Here is a 22,150-nt window from a genome sequence, read left to right as displayed (position 1 = left end):
CAGGAGGGAATGGGAGCTTCCTCCAGCAGAACCTCCGGGAGAAGAACTCTGAGGCACCTGCTCCCACAGAAAGGACTCTTGGGCTCCCTGAGGCGAGAGCAGGCTACCCTGGACAGCAGTAACAGCTGTGGAAGTCAGAACTGAGGGCTCGGACACCATAATGCTGGCTTAAACTCCTTTAATTAAAACACTTTTCTGAAAGGCAGAGTGAGAGAGCCGTCCCCTACGGGCTGGTGCCCTGCCCTGAGACCACAGCAGCCGGGGCTGGGGTGGGAGAGCAGCCCTGCTCTGCCGCCTCCAGTTCTGATGCCTGTCCTGCCTGCTCCACCTCTGATCCAGCTCCCTGCTCGTGGCCCACTCCTGTGGGAGACCAGACGGAGTTCTGGCTTCAGCCTGGCCAGCCGCAGCCGTGTGGCAGCCATGGAGTGTAGACCAGTGAACGGAGCTCTCACTCTCCCCGCTAGCACTCTACCCTTGCATACATGAGCTGGGCTGGCGTGGTGCCACGGTGGGGGAGACATGCGACTGAGGGTGGCACCCTGGGCCACAAGTTTGCCCCCTAGTGTGCGAGCCCAGCTCCAGCCCCACCAGTGGGAGCCACTGGGTGTTCCCGACAACACAGGTAAGGAAGGCAGGGACAGCACTTACAGCCGGCACAGGGGGTCTCAGTCATGGCTGCTCTTGCCCAACCCAAGAGATGTGCGGAAGTGTCCGAGGATGGCTGTGATGAGCCAGGCCCCGAGCAGTGTCCACCATAGGTGTCCAGGAACTGGCGGCCGCCCATCCCCCTTGCTTGAGGCCCCATTCATCCACGCTGAGAATTTCTGATGGGCTGGCAGGGCAGTCGCGAAGCTGGGCGTGCTCTCCGTCTTGAGCTGGGCATTGAGCACAGGGTATGCACCGGTGGCAGCTGCGTACGTGTCCAAACGTGCTCCCCTCACTGGACGCAGCCTCCCACGGCAGCCCCGGCTGGCTCCAGCTGACGGGGAGGCCAGGTGTCTCCACACAAAGAAAATTGTACCCCAGTATCAAGTGAGGAGAGCTAGAAGTGGCTGTAGTAAGGCCTTGTAGTGCCCAGCACGAGGGGGGCACTTGGACAGGCCACTGCGACCCGTGTCCCACCGTCTCCACTCGCGGGCTCCGCTTCCTGTGACAGGCTCAAGTCAGTGGATGCCTGCCATTCGCACAGGGGGCCTGCGCTCCCAGCGTTTCTGCCTCGCCCAGCCCCAGCCATTCCAGTGGGGCAACAGTGAGAGCTGTTTCTCTCTGTCTCTCAAACACATTTTTAAAACAACAGAACCAGGGCCCAGTGTGGTAGCCTAGTGGCTAAAGTCCTCACCTTGTATGTGCCAGGATCCCATGTGGATGCCAGTTCATGTCCCGGCAGCTCCACTGCCCATCCAGCTCCCTGCCTGTGGCCTGGGAAAGCAGTCAAGGACAGCCCAAAGCTTTGGGACCCTGTACCCGTGTGGGAGACCTGGAGGGGCTCCTGGCTTTGGATCAGCTCAGCCATTGCAGCCACTTAGTGAGTGAATTCTCTGTATCTCCTCTCTGTAAAGTCTGACTTTCCAATAAAAATAAATCTTTTAACCCCCCCCCCACACACACACAGGTCCTGTGGTTGGCATCGTGGCATAGCAGGTTAAGCCACTGCTAGAGATTGGAGGGCAGTTCAAGCCCCAGGGGCTCTACTTCCCATTTCAGCTCCCAGTTAATGCACTGGGAAGGCAAGGGAAAATGGCCCCCCATGAGGGAGGCCAGGGTGGAGTTCAGCCTGCTGGATTTGGCCCAGGCCAGCCTCTCTGCCTTCACAGCCTGGGAGCCAGCAGGTGGAGGGCCTCTGCTCCTCTCCACAACCGCCCTTCTCCGTCTGTCCCTCTGCCTTTTAAACATGGCGAGAGGTGAGGCCGAGATGAGGATTCTTATGAGGGTTTTGCAGTCCTCTGCTGCAGAAGCTGGACTCCAGGAGCCCTGGCTGGGGGTGGGGGACGGAACAGCCCCTGTGCTGCTCCTCTGGCCTTGGGATCCCTCACCCCAACGGGGCAGGTTCTCCAGGCAGCCTGGCTTCCGGCGCCATGGGTTCCGTGCCTGCCTCCTGCTTTTTATCTGCTGGGGCCACAGCCCTGAGGCAGACCCCAGTGTCTGGTATCTTGGCTCTGGAGGGGTGGAGGGGTGGTGGCATCCCAACCCAGTAACACTGCTGCTCTTGCTTGTTCTAGACTCCCAGGCCCATCACAGACGCCCACTGCCCACTTGGAAGGAGTGCATCAGGCCTCAGTGCCTCTTCTGAGGGCTGCAGTCCCCAGGCCACACCTGCACTCAGCCAGTGGTGAAGGCCCCAGGGGACTTGAAGAGCAGCCAGACCCAGCCCTGAGTCGTGCTGTCGTGCCCGCCCACCACACACTCCAGGCGGCTCTCCCGACCAAGGGGCCCCCTGGGGGTGCGGCTGGGATGGCTCACTGGCAGGCTGCCTGGTCCCCGTGGTCCTCCAGACCCTGTGGCTCACCCCCGCCTGGGCCTCAGGGGCTCCTGCCGAGAGCGCCCCGCCTGACAGCAGACAGGTGGGGGTCCACAGCAGTGCCCCGCCCCCACCAGCCCCGCAGACCTGTGATTGTCTGTGGCCTCTGAGGGGTGCTGCCAGGCTGCCAGACCTCAGGACCTGTGCTTCCCTGCCATCCTTCCACTAGGCTCTTGGGGGGATGGTCCAGGAGTGCAGCCCTACACGCAGCTGCACAGGATCTGGGACCCACTCAGCTCCAGGGGTAACGGCCCATAGCCCCGGTACCTCCTAGGGGCCCCATCAGACTGACTTCTCAGTACTGGGGACACTAGGGGTGGCTGTGGGGAGGGCTGAGAGTCAGGAGTGAGGATCTCAGACCCTGCCCCTCCCCCAGAGAGCGTGAGCTGTGATGGCCCCAGGGGCCACCCACTGCAGCAGCGTCCTGAAGAAGGTTGAGGAGCTGGCCCTGGCCATGGAGAAGGAAGATAAGAGCGTTCAAGACACGGAGGTGGCCAGCACGGGGCCTAGCTGGACGGATGGACAAGTGGCCTTGGGGACCACAGCCAGAGAGATGCAGGACAGAAGGTGGGCAGGGCCATGGCTAAGTTGCTCAGGGGCTGCACCTTTGTCCTTGAGCTGGGAGGGTCACTGAGGGGCCACAGTTTCCAAAGGAAAGACCTAGAGGAGGGCACACCCAGGGCACACTTCCAGCTTTCCTGTCCCTGGGTTGGTACCTGCAGGAGCCCTGAGTCTGGAGGCTGCGTTTGTCCCCTCCACCCCTCCACCTGCGGCTCCGGACGCCTCCCGCGGGAAGGCCCCTGCAGACCGTCCAGGCCGCTCCCACGAGGCGCCCTGAGTCGTCCTGCTCCACCCCTCCCACCACCTCGGAGGACCCCAGGGCCCCGCGGGGGCGGTCTGGGGCGGGGCGACCGAGTGGTTATAGCCGGACCCGCTCGCGGGCCACCAAACGCCTCTCGCCTCTCACCTGCAGCTCCCGACTCAGCCCAGCGCGCAGACCCAGCCCCGCTGGTTGCTGGCCCGCCCAGTCGGGCGGCCGTGGACACAAGCGCCCTGGCGTGGGGCCCGGGAGTGCGCACCCCGGCGCGGGGTCCTGGGGCTAGCCGGCGGCTTCTGCCGCTGCTGCTGCTCCTGCTGCCGCTGCCCACGGGCGCCTGGTACAAGCACGTGGCGAGTCCGCGCTACCACACGGTGGGCCGCGCGGCCGGCCTGCTCATGGGGCTGCGCCGCTCGCCCTACGTGTGGCGTCGCGCGCTGCCCGCGGCCGCCAGGACCCCGGCTTGGGACGCGCTCGCCCCGGCGCCCGCCGCGCGCAATGCTCTTCTGCTTTCCCCGGGGCTTCGGGAGCGGCGGGAGGCGCCACGCTGGAGCTCCGCGGCTGCGCGCCCCGTCCATGCGCTCCGCAGCCCGTCCGCCCCGGAGGAGTTGCGGCTGGACCCGAGTTCAGCGGAGCCCGCCAGGTACGTGAGGGAACGGAGAAGCCAGGGCTTCCCGGGAGGTGCAGGCGGGGGGCGCGCGACCCACACCTGGTGAGCCCCTCAACCCCGTCCCGTACACCCGAGGGGCGCACCGCCGATCCCTAACAGTAGCGCTGTGTTTTTAATAGACTCATCGGAGAGACGCCTCCAGCCCCGCCACGCTGGTACCTGCAGCGAAGACCCCTCGCCGGCCCCCGCCTGACCCCCGGACAGCCCTGAGCGCACCCGCCCCCGTGGCTCCCGCGTGCCCACAGCGCCGGCCCCGCCGGGCTGTGCGGTCAATAAAACCCGCCTCTCTCGCTGCACCCCCGCGTGTGACCCCTCTCTTTGCTGTGTACTTTGCCGATGGGCTCCGGCCCGAAGTGCTGCGCCCACGCCCTGGCAAATGTCAGGAATCCCCTGGGCTCTCAGGAGGGGCGGGGCAGCGGGGAGCAATGAGGTCAGGCCAGGGCTCCGGGCGAGGTGACCCCACCGGCTCCTGTGAGGGAGGTGGAGAGGGACCCTGGGCCCTGTCTCAGCCTGGGGTGTGCAGGGAGGAAGAAGGGGCCAGCCGCGGACAATGACGCTGGAGCCCCGGATCCTGGGCTCAGGCAGCCCACCTTGCGTGTCTTGTCTCCCAACCCTCATTGCAGACCTGCACTCCTGGGAACACCTCCATTGACAGTCATGCTGTCCTGGGGCGGGGGGCGAGGGGCTCCCCTGCCCTCCTTGCCCTTCCCATTCTGCATTTGGTAACTGGCTCTGGCCTCTTACACACCTGGGCTCTGCCGTCTCCTTCAGCCGCCAGCTCAGGATGGTCTGGGTGCCCTCACCTCTCCCCTGCAGCGTCCCAGTTCCCAGAGCCGACCTGGATCTCAGCTGGCCAGGGTCAGCTCTCGGGCTGGGTCCCCATCTGTGCCCTGAGTCGACACAGTTTGTCACTCCCCCACCCGGCGTGGGGAGGACCGCAGGGTCCCAGGCCCACGTACAGGAGACCTCATCCACCCAGGGCTTGCCACGCCCGGTGCCGACTGGCCTCCATGTCTGATGAATACCGGGTTGAAGGGGGTCCCACTGGGGCTGGGGGCGGCCGCCGTCTCTGCCCGCTATCCCCCATGACACGTCTGGAGCACCATCGGCCCCCACCCCGCCGGGCCACGCGGGGCTGAGCCGAGGCGAGGCGACGCCCGCCAGGTGGCGCTGCGCGGCCGCGGCGCGGGGCTCAGGGCGCGCCCGCGCGTTTGCTGGCCGGGCCTGGTCCCCGCCGCCGTCCTCCTGGCCGTCCTCCTGGCCGGTCCTCCTGGCCGTCCTCCTGGCCGTCCTCCTGGCCAGGCCTGGTCCCCGCCGCCGTCCTCCTGGCCGGTCCTCCTGGCCGTCCTCCTGGCCGTCCTCCTGGCCGTCCTCCTGGCCGGTCCTCCTGGCCAGGCCTGGTCCCCGCCGCCGTCCTCCTGGCCGTCCTCCTGGCCGTCCTCCTGGCCGGTCCTCCTGGCCAGGCCTGGTCGCCGCCGCCGTCCTCCTGGCAGGTCCCCGGGCTGCCCGCGCGGCCTGCGTGCCCGCTCCAGTATCAGCTCTGGAGATACTGAGGCGTCCCTGAGGGGCACTCGGCCAGCCTGGGCCGGGGGCTCTGAGGGAAGACCCCACTTCTGCCGCCGGAGCCGCAGGGTAGTCCCCAGGGCTCTAGTCTCATCGTCTTGGTCCTTCTGGCTGGCTCCTTGCTGCTCAGTCATCCCACTGTGACCCGAGAGAACGCGGCACCTCACCTCCGTGGTGCTGACCTGCACCCTCAGAGACCCCACAGCTGGCCACCCTTGCCCAACTCAGTGACATGCAGCCGGGTCTTGGGCAGCAGAAAGCAGCAGGGGACCTGGAAGCTCTTTCCTGGATTGGAGGGAAGAGGGGGAGACCAGGATCCCCTGAGCTAGGGCGGCCACAGAGCAACAGCCCGGCTGTGCTGGGTGCTGGGCGAGGACTCGCCAGCTCCTCCCGGGATGTCTGTGGGTGGTGGGTGGTGGGATGCTGCCCTCTCAGCAGCTACAGGCAGGGACCGGGCAGAGGTGGTAGCTGGTCCAGGGCAGCCTCATTCAGGAGCTGCTGGGTGTGGGCAGGATGGGTGATGCCAGCAGCTGAGGCGTGGGCACCCAGGGGGCCATGGCTCAGGAGGCTGCCCAGGGGCGGGCCCTGTGCATGGTGGGGGCTGGAGAGCCCTGGCAGAGAGTCTTGCCGTCAGATCTGGCTGTGGGGGCTGAGCTGGGCCACCCTCTCCTGCTGCCCACATGGGCGGCTGTCTGGGCCACTTCTGCCCCACCCTGGGGAGACCGGTAAGTGCTGGGGTCCCTGCTGGCTTGGGGCAGACCTCAGCAGGGCTCTGTGGGGAAGGGTGTAGCATCAGTGCCTCCTGTCCCTGGGCCCATGGGGAGGAAGGGTTGCCGTTTGGTTAGGGGGCTGGAGGGACGCCCTGTGTGTGTGCTTGTGTGTGCCATGCTGACGGCTGCCCAGAGTTGCCCGGAGCACAGAGGCCAAAGCCCTGGAGCAGCTTATCTGAGGCCAGCAGGTTAACATAAAACACCCCCAACCCGCCGCGATACACAGCCAGTCCAGGCCCCAGTGCCCAGCGCAGAGCAGGAGGCTGGGTGACTATGCACCCAGTGCTCCATGTGCTGGCCTCCTTTGGTCTCCTGGCCGACCGTGGCGCTTTGCGTGGGACAAGGCAGCCCTGCTTGCTCAAGGCTCTAGGGAGCAGCACTGCGAGGGGCGAGGGAGGAGCAGCCTGGAGGAACGGCGGCAGGCCAGGGGACCCCATCTCACTTCCTCCTGCCTGCTGCCCGCTCCAAGAGCCTGCCCCGGTGGTGCCCCGCACAGAAAAGGCAGAGGTGCGGGGAGTCCTCGGGGCAGCCGGGCCCGAGGCAGGGCCGGCCGGGCGGGCGCAGCGTGGCCCCGGGGCGGGGGCGGGGAAGGGGCGGGAGCGGGGGCGGCGCCCCAGCCGGAGCAGAGCCGGAGCCGAGCCGGAGCCGAGCCGGAGCCCGAGGCGTCTGGAGCCGGGCGCAGCGCCGAGGCGGCCGCCCGTCCCCCCGCGCCAGCCCCGCGCCAGCCCCGCGCCCCGGCCTGCGGGCCCCGGAGCGCCGCGGCCAGCCCGCGCCCGGCCGGTGGTCAGCGGGCGCCATGGCCGCGCCGGAGCCGTTGCGGCCGCGCCTGTGCCGCCTGGTGCGCGGCGAGCAAGGCTACGGCTTCCACCTGCACGGCGAGAAGGGCCGCCGTGGGCAGTTCATCCGGCGCGTGGAGCCCGGCTCCCCCGCCGAGGCGGCCGCGCTGCGCGCAGGGGACCGGCTGGTCGAGGTCAACGGCGTCAACGTGGAGGGCGAGACGCACCACCAGGTGGGTGCGGGGCCGCGGGCGGGCCGGGGGAGGCTCCGCAGCTCTGGCAGGGGCCGCCCCCGCCTCCCCCATGGCAGGGAGGGGCCGCACTGCGGCCCTGGCCGGCCCTGGCCGCCCTCCGCTTTCCCCGAGTGTGAGTCGGGATGTGTGGGCGCACCCGCTGCTGGGGTCCTCGGTGGCGCCCGTGTCCCGTCCAGCTGGAGTGCCTGGTCCGGTGGGAGTTGATCCCTGGCCTTGCACCCCTCCAGTCCTTTCCCTCCTGCTGGGAACTCTGGCCACAAGGCCGCCTCACGTAGCTGGAGAGCGTTGCAGCCCTGGGCTGGGGGGCGTCTCCCTTGCACTGGCCTCACACCCTGGCTAGCCACCAGCCTCGGTGCAGACCTGCTGGGGCTGCTGGGCGGCCCTCACCCAGTGAGTCTGTGACCAGCCTACGTGGCCTGCTCGGGGCCTGGAGATGAATAGATTGATTTTGTGCTTGGCCAGGGCTTGAACCCCTGGCGGGTGTCTGCCCCAGGGTGCTCTATCCACTGCCTGCCTCACAGACAGAAAAGTGGCAGCAGGGTGGTCGGGACCAGAGGGCTTGGCTGACAGGTGTAGGGCCAGCTGAGCTGGCATGCAGGCCCTGTGTGTCAGTCATGGCCACCCTGTGCCCAGGCACACTCACTTGTTCAGGCCCCTGGGGCACTGGACCTACCCCAGAGCCTCCCACAGCCCCAGGAGGGGAGACAGGGGCTGCAGACCAGGGCGCTGAGGCCCAGAGCTTATCGTTAGGCAGGGAGACGGAGGGGGACAGGAAGGGGCTCCCAAGGAAGGGGCTGACGTTCAGGGTGCTCAGGTGCACGCTTCTGGCCATCTCTCACTGCTCAGGCCTTCCCAGGCCCTGCAGGCGACTGTCATGCCACACCTGTCCCCCAGGTGGACCTGCCCTCGGCCCTCCGTGCTGGGTGTGGGGTGTAGCTGCACGGAGGGCAATGCAGCCTCCACTGCCAAACCACACCCCGGAGAAAACTCCCTCTCCCGGAGCCAGACGGCGAGGCAGACTCCGAGACAGATGGTAGAGCTGACAGAGCGCACACACGCATATGCACGCACAAATGTTTGCACAACACACACAGGCCCGCACACACACACGGCTGTCCACACACACACACACGGCAGTTTATACACAGGCCCACACGAGCATACACACACACACACACACACACACACACACACACACACGGCTGTCCGCACACACACACGGCTGTCTATACACAGGCCCACACGAGCATACACACACACACACACACACACACACACGGCTGTCCATACACAGGCTCACACAAGCACACACGGCTGTCCATACACAGGCACACACACACACACACACGGCTGTCCATACACAGGCACACACACACACACACACACGGCTGTCCACACACAGGCACACACACACACACGGCTGTCCACACACACACACGGCTGTCTATACACAGGCCCACACGAGCATACACACACACACACACACACACGGCTGTCCACACACACACACGGCTGTCCATACATAGGCCCACACGAGCATACACACACACACACACACACACACACACGGCTGTCCATACACAGGCTCACACAAGCACACACACACGAACATGTGCACACACAGGCAGACTTGAATGTCTGAAGTCCATTTGGGTACAATCACCGTTACCTGCAGACTGGCTCTCCACCCCCTGGAGAAGGTTCTGGATGCAGAGCAAGGCCTGGAGTGATCCCAAGGCCCTGGTGAGGCCAGGCAGGCGGCTGCTGGAGCCTGGGGGTGGGGGGCGGAGCCGGCGGGTCCTGCGGGCCTCTGGATCCAGCCACCCACCCCGCTGGCAGTCACCGCCTGCCTGCCAGTGCACTGAGCCATCCATGTGCTGCCTGGGCCACCGGCCGCTGACCCGCCCCCATCCCTGCCTGGCCCAGGTGGTGCAGAGGATCAAGGCTGTAGAAGGCCACACCCGGCTGCTGGTGGTGGACAAGGACACAGACGAGGAGCTTCGCCGGCGGCAGCTGACCTGCACAGAGGACATGGCCCAGCGAGGCCTCCCGCCTGCGCGCGACCCCTGGGAGCCACGGCCGGACTGGGCACATGCAGGCAGCCTGAGCAGCGACGCTGGCCAGAAGGTATGGCCGCCCTTGCCTGCGGTGCTGCCCGGGCTTTGTGTCCGCCTGGGCTCTTTAGCAAGCCCCTCTCTGCCCCTGGGACTGCCCTCTGGCCGCTCAGGTGCCCGTGTTCCAAGCTGGGTGGGCACAGGATTGCTTAGTCCTCACCCTGACTCTGTCTTCATGCCTTTCCGCTAGCCGGCTTCCCACCTGGCCCAGGGAGGGGTCACTACCCAGGCCTTCCTTGCTGAGGGGCTGAGAAGCGTGAGCAGGGTCCCCGGGATGTGCAGGGATGCAGCAGGCCTAGCTGCTTTTGGTGTGTGGACTGTGGAGCCTGTGTGTGCTGTGAAGTCCTCTGGGGAGCTGGTCCAGCAGGTGGGCAGCGGGGTGAGGGGTAGACTCAGCTGGTGTGTGGGGGCTGGTTCACCCTCCCCCAGATATTAGGGAGGCCCCAGGAGACAGGTAGGTGACGAGGGGCACTCAGGGCATGCCCATGAGGCCAGGCTGTGTGTGGAGCCCGGGAAGGGATCTCCAGTGGGAGCCAGGCTTGGCCAAGAGCCTAACATGGGAACTGGGGCCCACTGCGTTCTCTGCCATTTGCACCAGGCTGTGAGGCTGGCCAGGGTCACAGGTGCCGGGCCCCAGAGTCTGGACCTTGGCCCCGGGGCTCCTGAGGGCAGAAGTCTCTCCAGGCAGTCCTGGTGACCGGCCACAGCATGCCAGGCGGGGCCTGTCCCGGCCGGGACCCTGCTGCTTTCCCAGGCACCCCTCCCTCTCCCAGGAGGAAGCCCCCCCACACCACACTCTGCATTTGTCCATTGATTTAGACACAAACGGCCCAGTTCACCTTCCTGTGGAAAAATCCGCCCTGGGCCTTGTCCGCAGGGTGGGGTGTCTGCGGCTCCCCCAGCACCCTGTCACAGCTTCCCCCTCCCTGGCTCTAGCTCTGGGGGCCACAGGAAGTCCTAGGAGCGGCTTCCTCTGGGCGGGTTCCTAGAGGAACAACAAGGTGGGGCCCAGCTGGCAGCAAGGAGGTCAGGGGCCAGGGTGTACCCCAGAAGCAGGCGCTGGGCCGCCTCTTCAGGGCTCAGGTGCTGGCCACCTGCGCTGGCTATAAGGGAGCCCAGCAGGCCATAGGGCTGTGCCGAGAGAGGGAGGGGAGGGTGACTGTGTGCTTGTCTTGGCGAGGAGTGGGGTGCCCCGTGGAGGGCACCCTCTCCTGGTGGAGGGACCCGTGCTTGGTGTGGAATCCCTTACCTCTGGAGGCTGGGAAGGCCCTGACTGTGAGCAGTGACTCAGCCCCGGGCCCCATTGGGCTGGGGGTGGCTGCAGCTGCAACACAGCTGGTGCTGACGCTAGGGACAGCCCCCGGACTGAGACAGGGCAGTCGGCGGTGCCAGGCCCTGGGTCGCAGCTCCTGCGCCCCGCCGTGCCTTTGCTTCCTGCTCGGAGGGTCTTGACAGGCACAGAGAAGGACAGTGAGGGGTAGTGGCTCTGAGGGCTGGCTGTCTGTTCCCCCAGGAGGCACAGCAGGCTGGTGTCTGGCTCTGCAGGGCTGGGACCTCTCCCTCGCCCCCCCGTCCCCGTAGCCCTGGGTCTGCAGGGCTGGGTCCTCTCCCTTGACCCCCCTGTCCCCATAGCCCTGGGTCTGCAGGGCTGGGTCCTGTCCCCTGCCCCCCTGTCCCCATAGCCCTGGGTCTGCAGGGCTGGGTCCTGTCCCCTGCCCCCCCGTCCCTGTAGCCCTGGGTTTGCAGGGCTGGGACCTCTCCCTCGCCCCCCTGTCCTCGTAGCCCTGGGTCTCAGAGCAGGGCAGGGCCTCCCAGCCGCTTCCTTCCTTCCTTTCTTGGGACGGAAACTGAGCTGGGTGGGGGGGGGCGTCCGACTGGAGCCTCCCTTAGCAGGGGAGGGGGCTCTGTCCCCACCCTGCTCCCCAAAGTGACTCAGCCCCCATGTCCCCACCCATCCCCGGGGAGCCGTGGGCCATGGAGGGGGTAGATAAGCGGGTGGCAGCCCAGCTGTGCTGAGAGCTCACGCCACTCCAGTGCAGCACCCTCAGCTGGCTGCGTCGGTCCACCCGCCCGCCTCCATGGCCCGCTCCGGGAATGCCACACCTCCGGGCCCCACTCCAGGAGCCCCTCCACGGGACCCCTCTCAGGGGCTTGTACAGGTCAGCTGGAGGCCCCCTGGCTGGCTTTGCTCCAGGGGGGTAGGGCCCCAGGCTGGGGGTTGGGGGTATGGGACCTCTGGGGAAGCCATTGGCCCCTGACAACAATGGTGGCCTTTCTCTACCAGGACTGGTGAGTCACTGTGAGGGGCAGTGTGGCCTGTGGACACCCCCAGACCAGCCTCTTTTCTGTTCAAGGCATGGCCAGGGGACGGGTTTGCCCAGCTCCACAGCTGGTGGGACTGGCCTGGAGCCTGTGGGAGCCGGCAGAAAGTGTGTGGGGCTGGGGCAAGGAGGAATGCGAGCCATGTGGCCTTGCTGTGGGCTGCGGCCGTGGCTCTTTGCCCACTGCACGAGGGCCCCTGCCAAGTTTGGAAGCCCTGGGCCCCAGGTTGCAGTTACCAGTCCCCCTTGGTTTGTACAGGGAGAGGCGGCTGCTCTGGACTGGGGTGTGAGGTTGGGGGCTGGCGGTGGGGAAGTGGCCAGAATGGCTTCAGCCAGGCCTTGTGGCTCCATACGCCCTGCCCAATCCTGTTTCCCATTTGCGAACCTCTGGCAAAGCCGGCCCTGCAGGCTGCTGCGGGGGCGTGGGGAAAGCCTGCAGGAGGCAGCAGAAGGGAGGCTCCAGGGGGCTGGCACACGCTGTGGCCACCCCATGCTGGCACCACCTGATGACCCCTGCCACTAGGGCCCGCGGCACATGGGCAAGCACTGCCACTCTGCCCCCTCCCAGGCTGACCCCTGGGCTGTGTTCTGGCCAACGGGGCCCTGACAGCACCTCTGTGGGGAGGTGCCCAGCTGTGCTCCAGAGCCCCACATCTGTGTCTGGGCCTGTGCCCTGGAGTTCTTGGTGCCTCCCACATCCCCCGCCAGCCCTGGTGTGATGGACATGGCCGCACAGCCATGGTGATGGGTGTTGAGGAAACTGCAGGCCGGGCCCAGGTGCAGGGAAGGGGTCCCGGTGGAGGGAGCAGCTAGGGACTGGGCTGGCAGTGTGGCGGACACGGACCCTTGCCGGCTCCTAGGGGAGTTGTTTGTAGTGAGCTTTTCTTAAAGATTTATTTTTTTTTATTATTTTGTTATTGGAAAGGCGGATATACAGAGAGGAGAGACAGAGAGGAAGATCTTCCATCCAATGATTCACTCCCCAAGTGAGCGCAACGGGTTGATACTATGCCGATCCGAAGCCAGGAGCCTCTTCCGGGTCTCCCACGCGGGTGCAGGTTCCCAAAGCTTTGGGCTGTCCTCAACTGCTTTCCCAGGCCACAAGCAGGGAGCTGGAAGGGAAGCGGGGCTGCCGGGATTAGAACCGGCGCCCATATGGGATCCCGGGCGTGCAAGGCGAGGACCTTTAACCACTTGCGCCACCGCGCCGGGCCCTGTAGTGAGCTTTTCAAGGCTGGGGGCCAAAGTGACCAGGCAGTGATCTGAACTGAGGGGGTCAGGTGCCTGAGAGCAGGTGCCTTCCCTCAGCACTGCCCCCAGCCTGGCTCAGGGCCCCCTGAGACAGGTGGGAGGGGCCCTGGGGAGCACCCCAGCCACTGGGACCTTCCGGAAACCTGAGCAGCCACCCGCCTGCTCCTTGCGGCCATAGCCACATGTAATTGGGCACCAGCGGCTGCTGGCCTTTCAGTGCCGTGGCTGGTCAGCCAGGGCCAGGTGAGGGACGCTGGGGCGCTGGGGTTTGGCCCTCCTGCTTTGGAGCCCTCCTGCGCGAGATGCCAGAGGTGAAGTGAAGTCAGGACCCTGGGCCATGGGAGTGGGGGGTGCTCCTGGGCCTCCAGCAGGGGAGCAGGCAGGCTCTGGTCTCTGCTCCTGTGGGCCCAGCAGAACCAGGTGAGTACAGGGGCGGGATTAGGGGCACAGTGTCCCCTGGAACCACAAGGGGACCTCACTGTTCTCACAGCCCCAGCCTGGGCACACGCAGCCCTCCAGCAGCCTAGAGTCTTGTGTCACCACTGCTGTAGGGCAGCCAAAACCATCCCTAGGCGGCTAGGACTGGAGACCCTGACACAACGTGGGGGGTTGGGCGGCAGGGGCACTGTGGTCAGTGTGTGGTTCAGGGTGACTGGTGGCAGAGCCCAACCTGGTGGTCCCTGCACCTACAGGATGCCAACGGGCCCCCGAGAGAGCTGCGTCCTCGGCTCTGTCACCTGCACAAGGGCCCGCAGGGCTACGGGTTTAATCTGCATAGTGACAAGTCTCGGCCCGGCCAGTACATTCGTTCCGTGGACCCAGGCTCGCCTGCCGCCCACTCCGGCCTCCGCCCCCAAGATCGGCTCATCGAGGTATTGAGCACCGCGGCTTTGGGACTGGGCGGGTGCTGGGTGGTCCTGCGTGTATGCAGATCTCAAGATCCTGATCTTATCCCTGTGCGTCAGTGCCTGAATCCATGTGTGTGTGTTTCTGCATCCTTGTGTGTGTGTGTCCCTGCATCCGTGTGTGTGTCCCTGCATCCGTGTGTGTGTGTCCCTGCATCCGTGTGTGTGTGTCCCTGCATCCGTGTGTGTGTCCCTGCATCCGTGTGTGTGTCCCTGCATCCGTGTGTGTGTGTGTCCCTGCATCCGTGTGTGTCACTGTATCCTTGTGTGTCCCTGCATCCGTGTGTGTGTGTCCCTGCATCCGTGTGTGTGTGTCCCTGCATCCGTGTGTCCCTGGTGTCCCTGCATCCGTGTGTGTGTGTCCCTGCATCCGTGTGTGTGTGTCCCTGCATCCGTGTGTGTGTCCCTGCATCCGTGTGTGTGTCCCTGCATCCGTGTGTGTCACTGTATCCTTGTGTGTCCCTGCATCTGTGTGTGTGTGTCCCTGCATCCGTGTGTGTGTGTCCCTGCATCCGTGTGTGTGTGTCCCTGCATCCGTGTGTGTGTCCCTGCATCCGTGTGTGTGTGTCCCTGCATCCGTGTGTGTGTGTCCCTGCATCCGTGTGTGTGTCCCTGCATCCTTGTGTGTCCCTGCATCCGTGTGTGTCCCTGCATCCGTGTGTGTGTGTCCCTGCATCCGTGTGTGTGTCCCTGCATCCGTGTGTGTGTCCCTGCATCTGTGTGTGTCCCTGCATCCGTGTGTGTGTGTCCCTGCATCCGTGTGTGTGTGTGTGTCCCTGCATCCGTGTGTGTGTGTCCCTGCATCCGTGTGTGTGTGTGTCCCTGCATCCGTGTGTGTGTCCCTGCATCCGTGTGTGTGTGTGTGTCCCTGCATCCTTGTGTGTGTGTGTGTGTCCCTGCATCCTTGTGTGTGTGTGTGTGTCCCTGCATCCGTGTGTGTGTGTGTGTCCCTGCATCCGTGTGTGTGTGTGTGTCCCTGCATCCGTGTGTGTGTGTGTCCCTGCATCCGTGTGTGTGTGTCCCTGCATCCGTGTGTGTGTGTGTGTCCCTGCATCCGTGTGTGTGTGTCCCTGCATCCGTGTGTGTGTGTGTGTGTCCCTGCATCCTTGTGTGTGTGTGTGTGTCCCTGCATCCGTGTGTGTGTGTGTGTCCCTGCATCCTTGTGTGTGTGTGTCCCTGCATCCGTGTGTGTGTGTGTGTGTCCCTGCATCCGTGTGTGTGTGTCCCTGCATCCGTGTGTGTGTCCCTGCATCTGTGTGTGTCCCTGCATCCGTGTGTGTGTGTGTGTCCCTGCATCCTTGTGTGTGTGTGTGTCCCTGCATCCGTGTGTGTGTGTGTGTCCCTGCATCCGTGTGTGTGTCTCCCTGCATCCGTGTGTGTGTGTGTCCCTGCATCCTTGTGTGTGTGTGTGTGTCCCTGCATCCGTGTGTGTGTGTGTGTGTCCCTGCATCCGTGTGTGTGTCCCTGCATCCGTGTGTGTCCCTGCATCCGTGTGTGTGTGTGTCCCTGCATCCGTGTGTGTGTGTGTGTCCCTGCATCCTTGTGTGTGTGTGTCCCTGCATCCGTGTGTGTGTGTGTGTGTCCCTGCATCCTTGTGTGTGTGTGTGTGTCCCTGCATCCTTGTGTGTCCCTGCATCCGTGTGTGTGTGTCCCTGCATCCGTGTGTGTGTCCCTGCATCTGTGTGTGTGTGTGTGTGTGTGTCCCTGCATCCGTGTGTGTGTGTCCCTGCATCCGTGTGTGTGTGTGTGTGTCCCTGCATCCGTGTGTGTGTGTGTGTGTCCCTGCATCCTTGTGTGTGTGTGTGTCCCTGCATCCGTGTGTGTGTGTGTGTGTCCCTGCATCCGTGTGTGTGTGTCCCTGCATCCGTGTGTGTCCCTGCATCCGTGTGTGTGTGTGTCCCTGCATCCTTGTGTGTGTGTGTGTCCCTGCATCCTTGTGTGTGTGTCCCTGCATCCTTGTGTGTGTGTGTGTCCCTGCATCCGTGTGTGTGTGTGTCCCTGCATCCTTGTGTGTGTGTGTGTGTCCCTGCATCCGTGTGTGTGTGTCCCTGCATCCTTGTGTGTGTGTGTGTCCCTGCATCCGTGTGTGTGTGTGTCCCTGCATCCTTGTGTGTGTGTGTGTGTCCCTGCATCCGTGTGTGTGTGTCCCTGCATCCTTGTGTGTGTGTGTGTGTCCCTGCATCCTTGTGTGTGTGTGTTCTGGGGCCCCTGCTGAAGGAGCTGCTGAGAACCTGAGCGGGTGAACACTCCTCTCCAGGCCTTGGCCGGTGGTGGCTTTGATGAATATTTGATGCCACACCCGGCTGGGCCTCCTGGGGGCTGGTGGGGCCCCTCAGGCTGCTGACCTGGGGTGCTGGCGGCGGCAGGTGAACGGGCAGAATGTGGAGGGGCTGCGGCACGCCGAGGTTGTGGCCAGCATCAAGGCCAAAGAGAGCGAGGCCCGGCTGCTGGTGGTGGATCCTGACACGGACGAGCACTTCAAACGGCTGCGGATCACACCCACCGAGGAGCATGTGGAAGGTGCGCTGCGTCCTGGGGTTGGTCAGGCATGGGAGGAGGGAGTGGGGGGCCGAGTGGCCACAGACATGCTGTCCCTGCAGGTCCACTGCCGTCACCGATCACCAATGGGACCAGTCCTGCCCAGGTGAGACTGGGCCAAGGAGACCTCTGGGGTACCTTGGGGCCCCCCAGACCTGATGGAGGGCTTCTCCCTGGAAATGTCTGCCTCTGGACGGGTGTGGCTGCACAACTTTTCCCCTGGCCCCATTGGTCCATCTGGCCCAGGGTTTAATGCCATCCTGGGCCAGCATTATAGCCTGGCCCTACAGGCTGGGGTGGGCACCTGGGGTCTCCCTGGCACATGAGCCTTCCAGTCCCCACCTGCCCAGGGCAGGTCAGGTGTGTGTGCCCTGCCTGGTGCTGTGATATGTGTGTGGGGATCCGTGTGCACCTGACTTCTCGGGGGGGCCTGCAGGTGGGGCCTGCGGAGCAGGCCTGCCCTTGGTTTCCCAGCTTAGCAGAGGTGGCCCGCCAGGTTTGGACAAGGACACCGAGGTAACCAGGCGTCCTCCCAGCTCTGCTTCTGTGGACACACACACACGGGTGCCAGGGGCCTCGGGAGATGTCAGCCTGGGAGGTGAGGAGGGGCCCCATCTGCAGGAAGGCCCTGCACGAGCAGCTCCCCCATGCCTCCCCAGGATGCCAGCAGTTGGAAGCGGGACCCATTCCAGGAGAGCGGCCTGCACCTGAGCCCTACGGCAGCCGAGGCCAAGGAGAAGGCCCGGGCCACACGGGTCAACAAACGGGCCCCGCAGATGGACTGGAACCGCAAACGTGAGATCTTTAGCAACTTCTGAACCCCCTGCCTGCTGGCCGGGCCCTGCCTCAGGAGAGCCACTGTGCTGCTGGGGACCGCGGGGAGTGGGGGCTGCTGGGAGGCTGCCTGCTGTGGCCAGGGCCTTTACTGCTGGGCCCGGGCCTGCCGACAGAAAGGAATTTGTGTTCTTGCTTTTTTCCCCCTCAAAAAAGTTCCTCAGCTCCACACATGTTTCCACTTAATACCAGAGCCCCTCCCCCACTCCCTCAGGATGCGCTCTCTAAATAATCGCAATAAAACCAACCTTCCTCTGCAATCCATTTTCTCCCTGCCCCCAGCAGCAGCCCTCCACAGGGGGGTCCTCAGGACTCCAGCACAGAGCCAAGTTGGGGGGTGGAAGGCTGTAGAAGCCAGAGGTGGCAGAGAGCTGCCCCTTCTGCCTTTCTCCCGGCCTGGAGAAGGCCACTGCTGGGTCAGCCCCATCCAGCTTCTCTGGGCTGCCCCTCTGCCCCACTCCGGGGCTGGGACACAATGACTCTGGGCTGTGGGCCTCAAAGATGGAGGACTTCCCCGCCCCCCAGGGGGGCACCCCTACCTTGCGCCTGCCCGGCGCCCACCCCTGCCATGCCTCTGCCCTGTTCTCCTGCCTCAGCGCCCGGAGCCCACTGGCCAGTACTACTGTCTGCCTTGTAAGCCATAGCGCATGTGCGCCCTCAGAATAAACAGGCCTGCCTGGAACTGTGGCGCCTCTGTCTTTTGTGAGCCTCTGCAGGCGGAGGGGGAAGGGAGCCCAAGCTGGGCTGTGCTGGGGGCCCCTGGAGCTGCCCCCATTGGCACGCACAGGTCCTGTTTGCTCTACCGAACGGGGCGTGCCTGGGTCCCTTGCCCACCTACTGGGCCTGGTGAAGCCTGGCCTCCCACCCCACCTGTGCTGTGACACCAGGGGGCCCTCCGTCCAGTGGGGTGATGTCACTGCCAGCCACGCACACAGGTAGACCCTGGTGCCCTACCAGGTCCCCCGAGGCCACATGGCTCTGTAAACTCAAGGCAGGGGTGATGGTGGGGGAGCCAGGGTCTGTGGTCAAGCCTAGGCCAGTAGTGGGGGCAGGGACGCTTCCCAGCAGCTACCGCCTCTTACTTCCTCCGTCCAGCTGAGACTGCCCAGCCCCACCCTGACCCTCCAGATGCGGGTGTATACACGTGACATGGGTGCATACAACAACTGGCCCTGCAGGGAGTGTCACCAGACCGCGGATACAAACAATCCCCACGCTTTATTAAACAGGCCCCCTGAGGAAGGGCACATCACGCACGGCCCTGGGCAGCCGGGCACAGCCTCCGGTTGAGGCAGGCCTGGCAGCGAGGGTGGACCGGCAGGCAGGTCTGTTGGCCAAAGCCCACCAGGAGCCCGTTGACCTCGCTCCACAGCTCCCTGTGGGGACAGAAGCTGGGTCAGTGCCAAGGAGGGACATAGGAGGGCCCTCGCACCCCTCCCCCGACAAAGCTGTTCTGGCCTCAGCCACACCTGGGCAGCCAGCTCTCCAGGGCGGCGCGAGTCTGCTCTGGGGACTTGGTCACCTCCTTCGTCCACCGCAGGCGGTTGGCGATTCTGTGCACGTGTGTGTCCACTGCTGCTTGGGATTGGGGTGGGGTGACCGGGAGGTCCCTGCACACAGGCAGGCTGAGCCCCCAATGGCCTCAGCCACTGCTCTTGGGCTGCCCCCAGAACTGCCTGTTCTGCATGGTGGGGGCATGGAGCTTTTCCTCTGGGCAGGGGTGTCTTCTCTGGGCTCTGCCTTCAACGGGAACAGCTAATTGGGGCCAAGTGCTGGGGGGGTAGGTAGACCCTCCACTGGAGATCCATAGGCCTGCCCTGCATGTCCTCACAGGGCACCCTTGTGCAGAGACCCAGGCCCGACAGCCTCACCTCCTGTGACTGAGGCTCCTCTTGGTCCAGAGGGCAGGTCTGAGGTCACTGCCCGCGTGGCCACTCAGCCAGGCTTGGGGTACAGAGCTGCCATCCCCCTGGGCAATGACCCCTGCTCCCTTATGCCCCATGGACTTTACATGGGTGCTGGCTGCCCTGACCAGCTGCAGTTCTGGCTCTGTCCCCTTCACTATTGGACAAAGCACAGACCAGAACTGTGTCAGTTCCTTCAGCCACGGCTCAGGACTGGGAGACATCTTGGCCTGTGTGTGCGGCCCCCATGGAACCACAGAGGTCCAGGCCGGCCAAGGTGCCTGGTTGGAGGAGCAGAGCTCAGCAGGAGTTCGAGAAGCAGCCTGGGGTCTTCTGGCAGGGTGTGGGGTCCCCAGAGAACAGCCTGACTCTCCCATCCAGGGCCTCTGCCGTTCTCAAGCCACCAGTCAGGGGCTGTTCCCCACAACCTTCCCTATCCCCACATAGCCCTCCTGGGACACGCGCAGCGGAGGACAGCTGCCCAGGTGAGCTCAGGAATCTGCCAAGAGTCTGGGCTGTGTCAGCTCAGGGCATCCCAGTGGGGGAGGGCACCTCCCCTGCTCTGGGGGGCCGCAACCTCTGCAGGAATCCAGGGGGCTGTCTTCCCCTACCTGCCTGCAAAGGACTCTGGGAGGGTTTCTGGGGAGAGAGCCTGTCCTTCCTGTGCCGACCAGGGAATGGGGCCTGGGCACTCCTCCCCAGCCGCTGCTCCACCTGCAGTGCCCACCTCCCCTCCCCCCACCAGTCTCCCTGGGCTTGTGACTGGTCAGCCCAGCAGCATGGACAGCTTTCTGACCCCCTGGGCTTTGTCATGAATGAGGTGGCTGGAATTGAAGTCAGGGTCGTGAGGACAAGCCCCCCACCTCCCCAAGCAGGCAGTGGGCCCAGGGCAACGCCTCCCCGTTCACTGGCCTAGGCTACCCACCGATGCCCGACACGGTGCCCCAGGCGATAGCCATGGCCAGGTGGGCCATCTTGGGCCCGACGCCCGGCAGGGCCACCAGTTCTGCCACGGAGGCTGGGATGTCTCCATTATAGCGCTGCCGCAGGATGGCGCTGGTCTGCTTAATGTACTTCACCTTGCTCTGAAAGATGCAGATGTGAGCAGAGCTTGAACTGAGGAGAGGTGTTGCCACCTGCTTGCCTTGCCATGGGCAGCAAGAGGCCCCAAGGCTGGCCTGGCCTGCGCCTCCCACCTGCGGGTCGGGCTGTGCCCCCTTCAGGCAGTGAGTGCCTGGAACCTGGGCCTCCCCCCGCCCCACGGCAGCTGACAGGGTGGCTCCCATCCCGTGTCCGACAGCCCCCGGCAGGACTATTCAAAGCCCATTGGGGACAGACGGTGGCCCCTGCCGGCACCACTGAGGGATGTAGCCCCACCCACCACCCAGTGCTCAGGAGTCGGGCGGAAGCCCCTGTCAGACTCCAGGAGGAAGGGTGGCACATGCCAAGGGGCCCTGGAGTAAACAGAGGGCCAGGCGAGTGTGCGGGCCGCTGTCCAGGGCAGGGCCCTGCAGGGGCTCCCACGGCTCTCTCCAGCCCTGAGGCCCTGGGCTCACCCTCCAGAAGCCCACAGGGTAGATGAGCTGGCCCAGAGTGCCCTCATCTGTCTGCAGGATGCTGTCCACCGTCAGGCCGTGGGCCCGCAGCCGCTGCATGGCACCCGCGGTCACCTGGTCCTTGGTCTGGCTGGAGAGCATCAGGGACAGCAGCACCTGGTACCTCTGCACCTGCTGGCGGCAGGACGCGTCCACCCGGTGCCCCTCCCCGGTGCCCCTCGAGCCGGCAGCGAGCGCGGGGAGGCTCCTGCTTACCTCTGGGGGGGCACCGGTGTCGTAGCAGTGCTCGGCTCCGAGCTGGTCCACGGGGGCATCCCTCCTGCTCCTCATGGCGCGGATGTTGGCAAGCTGCTCTCGCCAGTCCTGGGGCTCCCAGCCTGGGGCCTGGACCCTGTCACCTTTCTCACCCTCTGGATCCTCCTCATAGGCCATGTCCAGTCTCCTGACCTTGTGTGGTCGCTTCACAGGGCTGGGGTTTTTCTCTCCTGCAAAAAGCACCACTCGGTCCCTGAGCCCCAGGAGTGTGCGTCCCGGGGAGGCGCGCAGCCCTCAAGCATTCTCCCAGCTCCCTGCGGCCTTGTTTCCCTGGGGGTATCTAAGCTCCCCTCCCGGACGCGTACGGGGACCCCAGTCCATCCTCTGGGCACGTACAGAACTTCCTGGTGTGTCCTCTTCAGCCCTCTCCACTGGCACTGGGCCTCTGCCTGCTCCCCGCCCCTCTTCCGTTCCTCCCGCCCTGCGGTTGTCCGTGCTTCCCCCCAACACCGGGGAGCGTCGGGAACGCCCCATCTCCCCTGGGACGGGACGAGCGCGGGGGCGTGGGGTCCAGGCAGCCCCGCTCTCTCCAGGCCAGGGCTAGGCACACGCGGCGCTCAGGGCCCCCGGGAGTCCCGGGCAGGCTGACGGGACGGGAAGAACTTGGTCGCTTCGGGTCGCAGCATGGGAACGCAGGGCCGCGGCGGCGGCGCGTGCACCCGGACGCCGGTGGACACGGCCCCTTCCCCGTCCCTCCTGGCCGGGGCGCCAACCTGCAGGCGCTCCTCCTCGGCTCCGGCTGCGCGTCAGCATCCCGGCGCGCAGCGTGTGCATGCCGGACGCGTCCCGCGACTACACGTCCCGTCGGCCCCCGCGTGGCGCGTGCGTCCGGCGGCGACTCAGAACTACGACTCCCAGCGCGCTCCGCGCGTGCCCGGGCCCCACTTCCTGCGGACGGATGTGCGGGGCGCGCTTCCGGCGGCGGCGTCGCGGGCCCGGTGAGTGGCCGACCCGCAGCTCGGCTGCCCGGCCGCCCGGCTTCCCGGCTGCCCGGCGCGCGGCGGCTGCGGCGCTGGGCTCCCGCCCGCCTCCCCGGTGCTTGGC

General features: G+C 65.3%; 3 protein-coding genes across 6 annotated transcripts; 2 read left to right on the top strand and 1 right to left on the bottom strand.

Moving 5' to 3' along the window:
• The first annotated feature begins 2,909 nt into the window (after positions 1–2,909).
• Positions 2,910–4,215, top strand: LOC121151899 (neuropeptide W-like). The gene is made up of 3 exons (XM_040973752.1): positions 2,910–3,085; positions 3,391–3,978; positions 4,125–4,215. Exons 1-3 carry the CDS (start codon positions 2,910–2,912, stop codon positions 4,213–4,215), a joined length of 855 nt encoding a protein of 284 aa, XP_040829686.1.
• A 2,885-nt stretch (positions 4,216–7,100) lies between these two features.
• Positions 7,101–18,013, top strand: LOC121151770 (Na(+)/H(+) exchange regulatory cofactor NHE-RF2). 3 transcript variants are annotated; one of them, XM_040973559.1, is made up of 8 exons: positions 7,101–7,347; positions 9,295–9,495; positions 13,747–13,926; positions 16,326–16,479; positions 16,560–16,613; positions 16,853–16,863; positions 16,972–17,013; positions 17,157–18,013. In XM_040973559.1, exons 1-8 carry the CDS (start codon positions 7,135–7,137, stop codon positions 17,313–17,315), a joined length of 1,014 nt encoding a protein of 337 aa, XP_040829493.1. In that variant the 5' UTR covers positions 7,101–7,134; the 3' UTR covers positions 17,316–18,013. The 3 variants fall into 3 exon arrangements, with proteins under 3 accessions (XP_040829493.1, XP_040829494.1, XP_040829495.1); XM_040973561.1 differs by lacking the exons at positions 7,101–7,347; positions 9,295–9,495 and adding an exon at positions 10,212–11,641; XM_040973560.1 differs by lacking the exons at positions 16,853–16,863; positions 16,972–17,013 and having other exon boundaries at positions 16,560–16,603.
• Positions 18,014–18,530: 517 nt separating this feature from the next.
• Positions 18,531–21,899, bottom strand: LOC121151771 (endonuclease III-like protein 1). 2 transcript variants are annotated; one of them, XM_040973563.1, is made up of 6 exons: positions 21,820–21,899; positions 21,047–21,276; positions 20,792–20,965; positions 20,161–20,320; positions 18,801–18,906; positions 18,531–18,707 (listed from the first exon to the last, which is right to left on the bottom strand). In XM_040973563.1, exons 1-6 carry the CDS (start codon positions 21,878–21,880, stop codon positions 18,581–18,583), a joined length of 858 nt encoding a protein of 285 aa, XP_040829497.1. In that variant the 5' UTR covers positions 21,881–21,899; the 3' UTR covers positions 18,531–18,580. The 2 variants fall into 2 exon arrangements, with proteins under 2 accessions (XP_040829497.1, XP_040829498.1); XM_040973564.1 differs by having other exon boundaries at positions 20,792–20,962.
• Between the last annotated feature and the right edge of the window lie 251 nt (positions 21,900–22,150).

The sequence above is a fragment of the Ochotona curzoniae genome, unplaced genomic scaffold, assembly GCF_017591425.1.
Source record: "Ochotona curzoniae isolate NIBS_2020 unplaced genomic scaffold, NIBS_Ocur_1.0 contig_2321, whole genome shotgun sequence".
NCBI classification, from domain to species: domain Eukaryota; kingdom Metazoa; phylum Chordata; class Mammalia; order Lagomorpha; family Ochotonidae; genus Ochotona; species Ochotona curzoniae.
This window is presented reverse-complemented; position numbering and strand designations above follow the sequence as displayed.

What these genes read in the sequence shown, in the direction of transcription:
- LOC121151771 (XM_040973563.1), bottom strand. Translation starts at nt 21,880, where the DNA reads ATGCACACGCTGCGCGCCGGGATGCTGACGCGCAGCCGGAGCCGAGGA. An exon ending in ACACCGGTGCCCCCCCAGAG is followed by an intron (nt 20,966 to 21,046) that starts GTAAGCAGGAGC and finishes TCCTGCCGCCAG; the next exon opens with CAGGTGCAGAGGTACCAGGT. An exon ending in CTGGAGAGCTGGCTGCCCAG is followed by an intron (nt 18,708 to 18,800) that starts GTGTGGCTGAGG and finishes CTGTCCCCACAG; the next exon opens with GGAGCTGTGGAGCGAGGTCA.
- LOC121151770 (XM_040973559.1), top strand. Translation starts at nt 7,135, where the DNA reads ATGGCCGCGCCGGAGCCGTTGCGGCCGCGCCTGTGCCGCCTGGTGCGC. An exon ending in CACCGAGGAGCATGTGGAAG is followed by an intron (nt 16,480 to 16,559) that starts GTGCGCTGCGTC and finishes CTGTCCCTGCAG; the next exon opens with GTCCACTGCCGTCACCGATC. An exon ending in GTTTGGACAAGGACACCGAG is followed by an intron (nt 17,014 to 17,156) that starts GTAACCAGGCGT and finishes ATGCCTCCCCAG; the next exon opens with GATGCCAGCAGTTGGAAGCG.
- LOC121151899 (XM_040973752.1), top strand. Translation starts at nt 2,910, where the DNA reads ATGGCCCCAGGGGCCACCCACTGCAGCAGCGTCCTGAAGAAGGTTGAG. An exon ending in AGAGAGATGCAGGACAGAAG is followed by an intron (nt 3,086 to 3,390) that starts GTGGGCAGGGCC and finishes ACCACCTCGGAG; the next exon opens with GACCCCAGGGCCCCGCGGGG. An exon ending in AGTTCAGCGGAGCCCGCCAG is followed by an intron (nt 3,979 to 4,124) that starts GTACGTGAGGGA and finishes TGTTTTTAATAG; the next exon opens with ACTCATCGGAGAGACGCCTC.